The following is a 12,716-nucleotide window of genomic DNA, read 5'->3' as shown; positions in this document are numbered from 1 at the left end:
ATATAAAGTTTGTTAATTGCAGTATGATGTATACATGATTCAAGGAGAAATCTTCCTTCAACAAGAATCATTGGAAGATTTAAATCCTAAAGTAATTAACCAAAATCACTTAAATCGAGAAGTTATAACATGTTCCCTATCTTAATAAAGAACCCACTTAAGAGATTCATCTAATGTATTTGTTGACATTAGATAGTGCTCTACACCATTATTTCTCTTTGACGACTTTATTTGTGTTATATCCCACAATGGATAAAATTATGTGAACTAGTGATTTAAAATTTACCATGTTTCAAATGGTTCAATTGTGGTTGTGTTTCATTATCTATCAAACATAATTGGTCGAAATCGGCGTTGTGATATTAATCACATCACCTGTAATTTCAAAGACGGCTCTGAAATATCCGTCACGACAAAAACAGAATGTCAGAGTGACGATCGCTGAAATATCCGTCATGATAGAAGCAGAATATGAAACGGTCAAAGTAATCGAAGTAAATTATATAGACAAATGTTTTATAACTCGCCGAGGTTCTTTTTTTATGATGTTTAAATTAAATAACATGAGTTGATATTTTGCGATATTCAACTTTCACTCAATATGAAACATATTAGTATTTCTTAAATATTTCTAAATATTGCTATTACACATGCCTTGTCATACCTCCGGTAACATATGATATTGAATTCATATTATGTTCCTACCAATGAAAATACTTATCGACATTATGTAATATTATTATATTACAGTTAAATGTGTTTAATGTACTGGATCAAATATCAATATTTACGAAGTCAATGTCGTACTTATATTGTCTTACAAGCACTGCACATTGTGCAATTTAAAATATTTTACTTTTTAATGCAGGATTGCCAAAAGAACTTCTCTACTTATCTATGGTTGACGGGGCTACTTTTTCTAGCAATCTTAGGGCAGGCTTTTATGAGTCATTCGTTGGTAAAATAATGTCTGTGGGGTGCGAAGCTATTGGTAAAGAGTAATCAAGGGAACCAAGGTTATAGCGGTAATCAAACGAATGTATTCCAGGGACAAAGACCAGACATGGAAAACAGACATACACAACAAAGAACATTAAGTAACTAAAATCATACATACAAAGAAACAAAAGGAAATGAGCAACTCGGACCCCACTGAAAACTAGGAGCATGGACCAGGTGCACCGGTAGGGTAAGCGTCCACTGCTTTTCTAGAAACACCCGCCGAGTTGCTTATAAGTCAAGTCCGTGGTAGACAAACGAGCAAAGGAAAACTATGACCCGTTGAATAAATCAGTTTTCATGGTGCTGATGGATACACCATAACGATCCACGAGTTCACGATGACGACCATAAAACTTCTGTAGTGATGACTTCAATCTTGTAGCAACATAACCCTGTTCCAGAAGCCTATTTGTTAGAGACCTAGCGCGATATAAAAAGTCTGCGTAATTTCGGCAAGCTCTGGCATAACGTATGAGTTGTGATATGAACACTCCATACGCAGGAGCCGAAGGGATGTTGCCACAGATGAAAGGAAAGTTGAGAATTCAGCTATCATATCTGTCTTAAAAGGAAATAAACTAAGCAAGAAGAGAAAAGCCATTGAAGGACTAGACCTGCATATTTATAAAGCAGCCGTCGATGTGGAAAAAGACTCGTGGGTTGTAGAAGGTAAGAACAGAATGATTTAAATAAAACAGTGAGAAAAAGTAATACACGTATGTGTACAAAAGAGAAGCAACCAGCTTTACAAATGTTGCAAAAATAATCAGAAAAGTATTGATTTTACGAAATGGAATTGGGTTTTCACTTTGAAAAAAAAAACCTTCATGCCTAAAATATTTTGTAATAATTGCAACGCGTTTATAATTGCGAAAAATACAACCGACTTAAATATAACAAAAACTGACATTTCGGATTGTTAAAAAATGTTTATCAAGGTCAAAACCGCAAAAGAAATCACATTTTCGGCAAAACTTGTAAAATCACAATAAATAATATACGCAGTAAGATCTAAATTTAAATATCAACACACAAAGTCCGCATTCTTAAAGACATTTTTTGATCTTCAAGAGAGCGACGACGTAACTAAATACCTACGCAAAAACGATTCCTATGCTTGATATCATCGATGAACGTTTCATCTTTGAAACATTCAATATATTACATCACTATTTTATATCCAAGATTTATGTACTATTAAAAAGGGCGAACGTCTTTTTTAGCACTTCATTCGTCATTTTGTATGTCGAAACTAAGGTCACAATTTCATGTCTGTACATCTTAAACCGATGATCTGGCTACTTTATGATTAGTCGACTGCTTCGTCTGCTGATTTGTCCAGTGATTTGTGTTCGGATTTGTGCACTGGTTGGTCGATTTGTGTAGTGATTTGTCCATTGATATGACTTTTCTCTATCGCTTTTCTTTTCACCAATCAAGAGTATTTTCAAAAAACTAGTAACATTTTTAAGTGTATTTATTATTCTATATCATTTAAGCATTAAATTCAGACGATGTCGCCTACAGAGACCTGTTAAACAATTCAAACCAAGTCCCCATGGAGATTGACAAGCTAGAGGAACAGGAAGATGTTGAATATGAACATATTGATGAGGACGAGGAATACGATAACGTGACACTAACCACGGACAAAGAAGATAGACCATCGGGAGCAGGCGCTGTAGAAAAGGTACATTATTCCCAAACTATAGTCACAGAAAAACATAAATCGATATTACAACGGTTAAAAGTAAAACTTGGTATGGAGAAACCTGAGATTCGTACAATTGATGATGTACAAAAGGAAGCAGCACGACGTGGAAAAAAAGGTCTACTAAGCAGTTCCCTGGGCCCCATTAACATGATGGATTTTGGGGGCGTCAGCATTCTATTCCACATACCAATCTTTTTTCACGTACAGAGGGATATACATTTTTGTTCTAGACGGAAGCAAGGAATTTGACGAAGTAATTGATACTGAATCATTCATTCCAGGGCGACACGGGAAACCTACAGCACGCAGTAAGTATATTTAGGCAAGAAAATTGTTTAGACGGCGCCAAAAAAAAAACCTCGTCATGTAATAGGTATAAGTTTTAAAGAAATCGTTCGTTGCTATGGGAAATATATATAATGAAGTAAGTATATATATATATATTGATTAATCATTCACGGAAAGGAGTTTCACCCAACCTATAACTAGCATGTGTAAACAGGACTTGGTATGTAACGCTAAGTTACCTACGTCTAGAAGTTATAAAAAGATATAATAATGAATCTTCCAGCGCTTTTGCTCCATGGTTCTACGTAACAGTATAGGTGCAACCTTTCAACTAGAATGAGACATGCATATCTATAGTTAAATGTTGTGTCTTGTTTCAGATATAGCTGACCTAAAGAATTCATGGTTATCAACAGCTTATCATCGTTCATACAGAGCCCTACTGACGTAATATTTATCAGTTATTTTTATGTTTAAATCAATGAGACTACACCAGCCGTTTGTGAAATGATTCGTTCTAAGAAATGGAAAAATTATAATAACAGTTAAACCAGTAGAGCTGTTGAAGGTGTGACTTGAATAATTATGCGTCAAATTTGATCATGTAATTTGTATGACATTGACAATATTGTGCGTATTTTTTTTTTCGGAATTTACAATATTTTGGGTCAGCTCAATTGTATCTTTTTCGAAAAGAGGATCAAGCGGATTTCCGAAGATATTAGTAGTTTGTACTCAGAAGGACAAAGTTCCAAAGGTACCACAAAATTAAACTATGAAATTGTTAAGCTATATTTCTATACATCTTCATGCTGGCATAACAAATATTTATAAAAGACATCGCGTAATCTTAGTAATTAAGCGTATTTTGGCATTGCCCAAACAGCCCCAAAACGTTCATATTAACAATAACGATTAAAGACATGCAGTTCTATGAAATATCATCAAAAATTAACAATGCATCAAACAAGAAGGACAATTCAAAGTCAGCTAAATCCAAGTTCATAGCCAAAAAGTGAAAATGAGGAACAGAGGCGATCTTCATACGTAATGTAAATAACAGAATAAAGTATAATTACATGTAAAAACTTAAGGTAAAAACAGGGGAAAAAAACCAAAACAAAACAAAACAAAATCACTTGCATACGATCTCCCTACAAAACAAACATGATATAAATTTTTCTGATTTGTTGCATATAAAGTTTTACCTGTTTTACTACAGGATAAGGCAGATCAAATGGCGTAGGCCATCTTTGAAGAAATTGAAAAGATGTTTCATTGCACGCCTGCAATAAAACATTTAGTTCTACAACACAAATTATTCCTCAACGCAATGGAGCCCAAAGATCCTGGTTATCACCAGTTGAAAAAAGTTCTCGTTGAATTGCTCTATACTCAGCCATCATGGGGTGAAAAACTACCAAAGTCATGGATTTACCCCAAAATGATAATCAACAGAGCGGTAGAGAAGGGAGACTTAGTAATGTCCATTAAAACAATTAGAAGTGTAACATACGGGGCCAAGGAATGTTCCCAAATAGGGCTAAATATTCAGTGACATTTCCCCATATCCATATATTGTTAACCTTGATTCGACCTCTGGATACATTTGAAGCACATGGCTGAACTTTCAATAGGCTAAATTAGCAAGCTTCAACACAAATATATTTATTTTACAATATAACAATGGTGAATGTAAAGTTTAGTATAAAAAATAACAATATTCAACAATTATTATCACCTTTGAAAATAAGCTTTATCAAAAATATGTCTAAAGACCTCAGAAAAACTGAATGAAGCTTCAAAAATAAGTTACTTCATTATAAATTACATGAAAATACCCCAAATGATAGCCAAAATGTGAATTAAATACTTCGCGTTGTGTTTTAAATGAAAAAGCAAATGAAAAGAGCCAATAGTGATCCCTAAATGTCGGGAGACGGACCCTGGGATAAGTTAACAAATGGATATACCTTTTACAAACGTGGCAAGGTCACAATCTAGAACTCCGTGTGAGCCCGGTGGAAATTGTTCAATTTCCGTGGGTGAGGGTGACCTGGCTCCAGGTCGGCTCTTTCTGCAACTGAGGAATACTTAAAATTGAGCTTTATTTATACTCCTGAGGACAATAGAGCTAAACCTTGACCGACAGCATCGTAAAATCAGCTGTTAAACCGTGAGAACTTACGAATGTTAACAAAACGATTTGCCGAAATTGACCCATCGTGGACCAGATACTAGAACGACTTTGGCACGTGCACTTCCGGTTTACACGGTGCACATGGACAAGAAAAACATACGAAAAATATCGAAAATTATGGCTTCTTCCAACAAATAAGTAAGTACAACGAACAAACTACGAGCTAAGCTCCCTAATGATGTAATTTGCATCAAAATATTGAAAATATAACTTTTGGCTAAAACAGTCCCGGCTACAAGAAGTATAAACCAGGAGAACCAAATCCAGTCCAAAACCTGTCGGAAAAAGATATACAGTTGTTTCTGAAAGTTCATCACTCTCAAGGGGAAATCATCTACTTTCCATTGCCTGGGCTTCGAGACAATGTAGTTATCTCACCAAAGTTTTTGGTCGATGCTTTGCGATCATTGATAAGCGGTTTTGTAAAGGTGACCGACTGAAAACCCTCAAATCTCTGCACCAGCATGGCCTCCTAAAGAAAGAAGATATTGATGCAATTTGGAAGGGGGAACCAAGATTCATACAGTATAAACAATACCTACTGTCACTGATGAGACACCTTGATATTCTAGCTACACCAAAAAAGTACGATGAATCTGGCAAATGGATCGAATCTGACTACTTTTACGTCCCTAGCCTTGTCAAAACTGTTGAAGATAAAAGTTATTTATCGGAAGGCTTAGAAACCAGAGCACTGGGGATATCTTTCAAGTTTCACAGCAGCGTGCTACCACCTGCTATTGGGTACAGATTGATAGCTTCTTGTGTTGACATGTTCGAGTTAAAAAGTCAAAAGGGGATGACGATGTTGTATTCTGGAATGGCAGTTTTCAGGGTTAAGAGAAATCTGGATCTTCTTGTCATGCTACGTTTTGATAGAGTAGACCTTTTTTGCTTCACAGTTCTAAAAGATTTTCAATTGTTCGAGACACCGCTACCGGCATTTCTAAATGTCTGGCAGATATCCTGATTAGTATCCTGGAAAGCTATAAGGTGACGTCATCAGAAGTGAAGATAAAAAATGAAGTGCCTTACCATACTGAGTTCCCATGTTACAATACCTTTGACCCCTGCTACAATCAGCTGCAAACCACGTGGACATGTAAACATGGACACACAATGGGCCTAGAAATTAAAGAAATGTGGTTCGTAAACAGGGTACGTATATAATCTTAGATATATAGTCGACATTATCATATACTAATAATAGCTCATTAGAATTATGGCGGAATTATTTGGGTTTTAAAGATGTTGAAAAGTGTAATATTTAATTTAGGAAAAATATAAAATGGGAACAACGGTTTGTTGTCATACTATAATTCAATAATGTTTCATTAGTTCTGTAAATACGCAATTGTTTCAGCGAAGGTAAAAATTGAATATTATCCCGATTGTCAAAGAACGCCTAGATTAAAAGAGTGTGCGGAACTTGTTCCGCATACTAGTTAAATCCTCAAGCGTTTTTGGCACGATTGACCATATTTTGTATATTCACGATAATCTTTTTATTATAAAAATTTTCTTCATAATATATCGATATTTTTTATATGAAATTTGAATTCTGTGATTGGAGGATTGATATCAAAGTTGTGACGTTTTAGCGGGAGAGAGTCGAAGAGTGAAATTACCGAATTTATTTAACAGTATGAATTATCAAAATTTATTACACAGAAAACTTCCGACAAAACACTACTTTCTATATCAGGCTAAAAACCACTAATTCCACTTCCCATAGGCTTCTATGCTAATTTCACAATATTCAATGGCTTCTCTGGACTTTACCTTAACTTTAACCTGCAGATGACTATATATCAGCATGATTCTACATATGTCAGCTCACAATCCTCAGAATGGCATGTGGGGTTAGCAGACTTGCAGTGCAGTACTGGTCACCGGAAGTGAAGGGTCTATAAATAGCATGGGAAATCCCAGTGTTTTCACAAGATAGGGTTATATTTAAAAATCATTATGGAGATTAGGCTTCACATCACAAGAAGCAAAATGCACCTATAAAATGTACAGAAATGTTTTTCCTTTCAGAAACTGTTTAAATTTTTTCAATAAGATGAGAACTTTTTTTCACAGCACTATGAGGAACAGGGGTAATTTCTGCGTAGGACTATTTTTGCGTACGTTCCAAATGCTCATTGGTTGAATTGGTGGTCTGTAACCTAAAATAATTAAAATGATAAACGATATACAGATTACAATATCGAATAAAGAAAATTCTTACACAGTTTATTCAAGGTCATATCAACTTCTATATATTTTCGTCTAAGTGAACTTCATGGAACTTTACTGAATTTTTTTACAGTATTTGTATAAATGAACTTCCCATTCTACGGTATATAGAGAAAAGGAAAAGTGGATAGTGTTTTGGGGGTGAAATATAAAAGGGGATGATTGAGTAAATTAGTTTTTATATTTTTCATTGATACGATAAATGTATTAGATTTTATACGAAACAACAGTGGAAATTTAGAAGAATTTAAACATATAAAATTCAACTTGATAAAGTCGATATCTGATTAGAAATATGAAATGTTTATTCCATGGGGGATGAGAATGTGGATTTTTATAGGGAATAGGGAAATCTCTACTGGGAATAGGGAATGGGTATGGTATAAGAGGAAAGTTCCTATCATTTAAGGGCTGCACCGCTATAAACGTAATTGCGTTATACTCTCAGTTAGCCTTTAAAGAATGATTCACATTATAATAAGAGTGGCACCATATGTGAATGATTTTTTTTCAGGAGAAAATCTCTTGTGGAGCAGAATGTGAAGGTAATTTATCAACAAACAACAAAACAACACATCCTTAGGAATTCCTATGTTTTGATTAATGCTAGATGTCTATTTAACCGGTATTTGATAAACTTACAAACTATTTCTATTCATGCTGTTCATATATAATATACCTTTTTTTCTCTTTTTATGTTGTTTCTTTTGCACTTACTGACCGTTAATATTCATGCCGGGTTTTATAATAAAAAGTTAATATACAGAAAACAATTCATAGTTATCAAACAAGGCAAACTTCAAAATGGTAAAGGCCCCGCGCGGGTACGGATATCAACAGAATAGGTCCACAGTAGCGCTAAGTTTGTCGTATAAAATGACTGAATAGGGCTCATAACCTTGGCCAGGGCCTAGGGCGATCTGCACTTTAAGCAACTGGGTTTTGTGCCATATTGTGCAATTGGGTACCCATTGTATACTGGGGTCGTCAGGCCATAATACGCAAAACCTGACTTCAAACCACAGTACTGCCACGTTCCTCGCACGATAAAGAACCCTAACGTGGTATTCGATAGGAGCAGAAACATTTGATCTCCTAACTTCCAGTGGCATTCTAAACCCATTAACCCTATTATCCTTGTGTCCTCTGTCACCTTTCATTTCGTCATCATTTCATGATCATTTTATCATCCATTTCATGTTCATAGCTAAAATGTTGCTGCTAGGGCGTTAAACACAATCAATTAAGCAATCAATCAATCAAAGTGTTTTACAGGGAAGCCATTCTAACCATAAATAAATTATATAGAATTTAGAATTTAACTCTAATTTGCTTTGATATATACAGATTCTATTCAGTGCTATGTCTAGACTGTAAATCTTAGAAAGAATATTTCAGGAATGACTGTTATTTGTTTTCGGTCTGTGAAAAAAACATAACCTCAATCACGTGGTGCTCACCAAAAACCTGTGTAGAAGGTTACTTTCAAGGGTACCCCAAGTATTGAAGCTATTTCAAATAGACAGATAAAATATTACAGTCATTCTTTATAATTTGATTTAAAATATAAAAATTCACGAAGTAAATCATTTTAAAAAAATTGATGGCGTCACAGTCATTACAAAATGTGGCCAATGAAGTGATGGACGATTGTTTTTATCCAATCAAAATCAATGTTATTTCTGAAATCAAACTATAAATAAGTGGAGATAAGAGCAACAAAACCACTGTGATGAAAGAAATTATTTTCGATGAAGAGATTAAACAATGTTTAGATTCTTTGACGAACCATTCGCTACATGTAGAATCATTAAATGTTAAACAATGTTAGTGGGTGATGTGGTGGAGTTTTATAACAGTCTGCTTTGCTAGACTTAGTATATGGTTGGCTGACGTAATACACAAGTCAAAGTGTTGTGACATGAACATAAACAATGCAAATTTGATGATGAAATATTTTTTTTTAATATTTAACAAATGTGTGATGTGATTACGCAGAAGTTTGTAAACTATAAAACCTTAGTAATATCCTTGTTATAATGTTATAGCTGTATCCAGTGTAATGTGTGAGAAACGTGTAACAGATCAAATCATTGATGCAGTACCTAGAGAGGTAATTGATGAAAGTCTGTTGTTGTCTGTACAACTTGAAGAGGAGGCTTCGTTTTGGTTGAATATGAAAGATGATCGATATAAAATTATCAACATAAATAGAGAGGTCCTTAAGAAGTGGCGATCTGAGCACCCAGAGAAAGATCAAATGAAAGATCTAGATCAAGCGTTGTGTAACGTTGGTGTGAGCATTACAAGAATGCTTCTTGACTTAAACATACACAACAATCACGCATGAATTGGTGTCAGATTGACATGAATGCTACAAGAGACTTATACATGACACAATATAATGAATGAGTCTAGAAAATAACAATTCTAAACAATAGTACACATTAATATTGTTTACATAATTATTGATGTTTGTTAATTTGAATTAGTATTTAATCAAATATAGATTTGCTACAGTTATTTAAAATAACATATTTTTTGGTTTGTTCTGGGCACAATTTATTGCATATCGATAACAATATAAATCTGTCATTTATTATAATTCTGTAGTTAGAATTGAAAAACCATCATTTGTTTGGTAAGGTTCTCTACACCATGAATCACTCAGACAGTGTCCGACTTTTATGCAGAATGGTACTTAATGTTAACAGTTTTATGTTTTTGTGGTTATTCTTAATATCACTGTAAACCATTTTAGCATGCAGTATCAATTAAGATCATTGTTACAAAATAAAAATAAAAACGCCAATTGATCCTTAGACTGATTTCTTAATCAAATTTCTATTTACTACATCATGTTTTAAATCACTTTCTTGGGATACCTCTAATGGATAAATTGAATTCAATCCAATTATGTCATATTATTGTTTCTATATTTCATCGCAGAGTGAATAGTTTCAGTAAAGTAGTTAAAAAAATATCACAATGTATTTTACTTTTTTCTACATAAATGGTTAAATACCATGTCTTAACTACAGTTAAGTTTGTAGTCTGCTAGTTTGTTCATTTCCTGTCTGTTTTTTTGGTCAGGTATGAATTGTGGGTTTTAAGCAGGAAATCTTTGTCTGGTTTTGACTGTGGGTCAGTATTTGTGTTATATAGTATTCATTAGTTTCAGTAATTTTAGATAATACACTGTATTTCTGTAGGCATACTACTAATACTAAACAATTCATCCCAATCCCGAAATCTTAGAAAGTGATATTTTAGAGGAGTTTTCCAAAATTGCCTAGATTAATTGATTTATGTAAGATATGTATGTATTATGCTAATTTGTGAACTATATTTAAGTAGCAATCCAGATAAAAATCGTGCAATATGAGATTCGTGGTTGGAAAGCCGAAACATTTTTATTCTAAATATGTTGTTTAAAATGGTATAGCAAATAGACATTAATTTGTGGCTTTTCGTATAACCTTTGTTCACATTGAGATAACAATTATATAGAACATACTGTAGAATTCAAAATTAAGGGAGGCAACTCTGTAAGTGACACTGCAATACAATAGAAACTACTGAATGTTAAATGTGGATTATCTCCAAAGAGCAGACAGATTGGAATGAATAATTATATATTTCATCATATAGACCTATAAAGCATTAAAAAAATAAAATGTGTAGACTTTTTGGAGGTGAATTACATACTACAGAATGTGCTTCATTCGTACAAAAGCTACTACTTTTAAAAAACTATCTTTTAATTGCAGTTACTTTAGTCTCGATGACTTTAAATGGAAATGATAACTTGCAAATAATTATACAGATATTGTACATTAGATATATCAACTGTTTTAGTCTAGATGACTTCAGTACCAGTCCATATAAATTTCAGCCACTGTGTATATTAAAATGATTCATGGTTTAGAAAACCCCCACCGACAAACAATGCTTTTTAAATTTGCATATGCAATGTTTTTGCGTATCAGTTGTCTTTCCAATATTCAGATCAGTACTTTAGAGAAAATCTCCCACTAAAATCAACCAAATAGAACAAAATCAGTAACGATAACTCTTGTAAAGACAATCTATAAAATCAACCAAATAGAACAAAATCAGTAACGATAACTCTTGTAAAGACAATCTATAAAATTTTATTTCAAAAGCAAAACACCCAAATGAACATATATGATTGTAACGGATTCTAAATAAGAAATAGAATTAAATTTGTCAGTTTTTGACATGCGTGAATCACCTCCTGTCTGATTTTTTTGTGTTTTTTTTTACACTGTGGTAATTACTGAAATATAAAATTAAAGAGTTAAAGGGTCAGAGAGCCTTTGCCTTTATTGTGAAGTTTGTAATTATGAATGCTTTGTTTTTCTATGTTTAGCTTCAGCATGTTTTAATACTTGTAACTTAAATTTTCTTCTTTGCAGATAGTTATACAACTGTTAGAATTTATATAAAAGTATATGTGAATATTAGCATGGCATGCATAAGGTACCTGATTTGATTGATATTTTGGAGAATATTTAAGTACCATTATGTAAAGAATAAGGCAATGAGTGACACATTATTATTCTCAATTGAGTATTTTTTGTCTTTAATACATTCAATACATTTACAAAACAACTGAAAAGCTATTTTAGTTTATCCTGAAGCATCTGTGACGTAGAAAATTTTTGTCTGATTATACAAACAATTTGAGGATTATCAGGTATAAATACTTGGTTAATGCAAAACAATCTTTGTGTTTTTTTCCCTCACATGCCAGACATTTAGCCCAATTCTTAGACAGAGGGGTACTTAAAACTGATTAAAAAATGACAAAGTATTGTTAAAGAACACAGTAAAGTAACCACTTTTTAATGATATGTCACCAATCTGTAAAAGTAACCTTTAATAATGTTCGAATAGAAAATGATTATTTCTTTATCAGCTATTTATTGCAGGGCTGATTTTATCTTTGCATCTCTGCTTCATTTCCACTTAATATAATGAATAAAGAATCTTTACCCTGAGAGTTACTTTGTTCCCTATCAGTAACCAGAAAATTCCTTTCTATGACAACTCAAGTTAGTGTTCAGACATGATGAATGATGTAGACCCATTTAAAAGGCTCGATAGAAGCACTTACAAGATATGTGGGCAGATGAAGACTGACGGACGGACAGACAGGGTAATTCCAATATACCTCCAAAGCATTGTTTTCCTTAAGTGTAGAATATTTTGTAATGATTGTCTCTAACAAGAAAAGTAATATGTTTA

At 33.4% G+C, this 12,716-nt stretch overlaps 1 protein-coding gene across 1 annotated transcript; it reads left to right on the top strand.

The window, feature by feature from the left end:
- The first annotated feature begins 1,523 nt into the window (after positions 1-1,523).
- Positions 1,524-11,716, top strand: LOC148596458 (uncharacterized). The gene is made up of 6 exons (XM_088564526.1): positions 1,524-1,671; positions 2,502-3,024; positions 3,385-3,761; positions 4,227-6,362; positions 7,960-7,990; positions 9,494-11,716. Exons 4-6 carry the CDS (start codon positions 6,324-6,326, stop codon positions 9,793-9,795), a joined length of 372 nt encoding a protein of 123 aa, XP_088420652.1. The 5' UTR covers positions 1,524-1,671; positions 2,502-3,024; positions 3,385-3,761; positions 4,227-6,323; the 3' UTR covers positions 9,796-11,716.
- Positions 11,717-12,716: the final 1,000 nt, after the last annotated feature.

This window comes from Perna viridis, chromosome 15 (assembly GCF_037379345.1).
Source record: "Perna viridis isolate PV_CMFRI_1.1 ecotype Kerala chromosome 15, ASM3737934v1, whole genome shotgun sequence".
NCBI classification, from domain to species: domain Eukaryota; kingdom Metazoa; phylum Mollusca; class Bivalvia; order Mytilida; family Mytilidae; genus Perna; species Perna viridis.
Note: the sequence above shows the minus strand (reverse complement) of the source record. Positions and strands in the feature narration are given on the sequence as shown.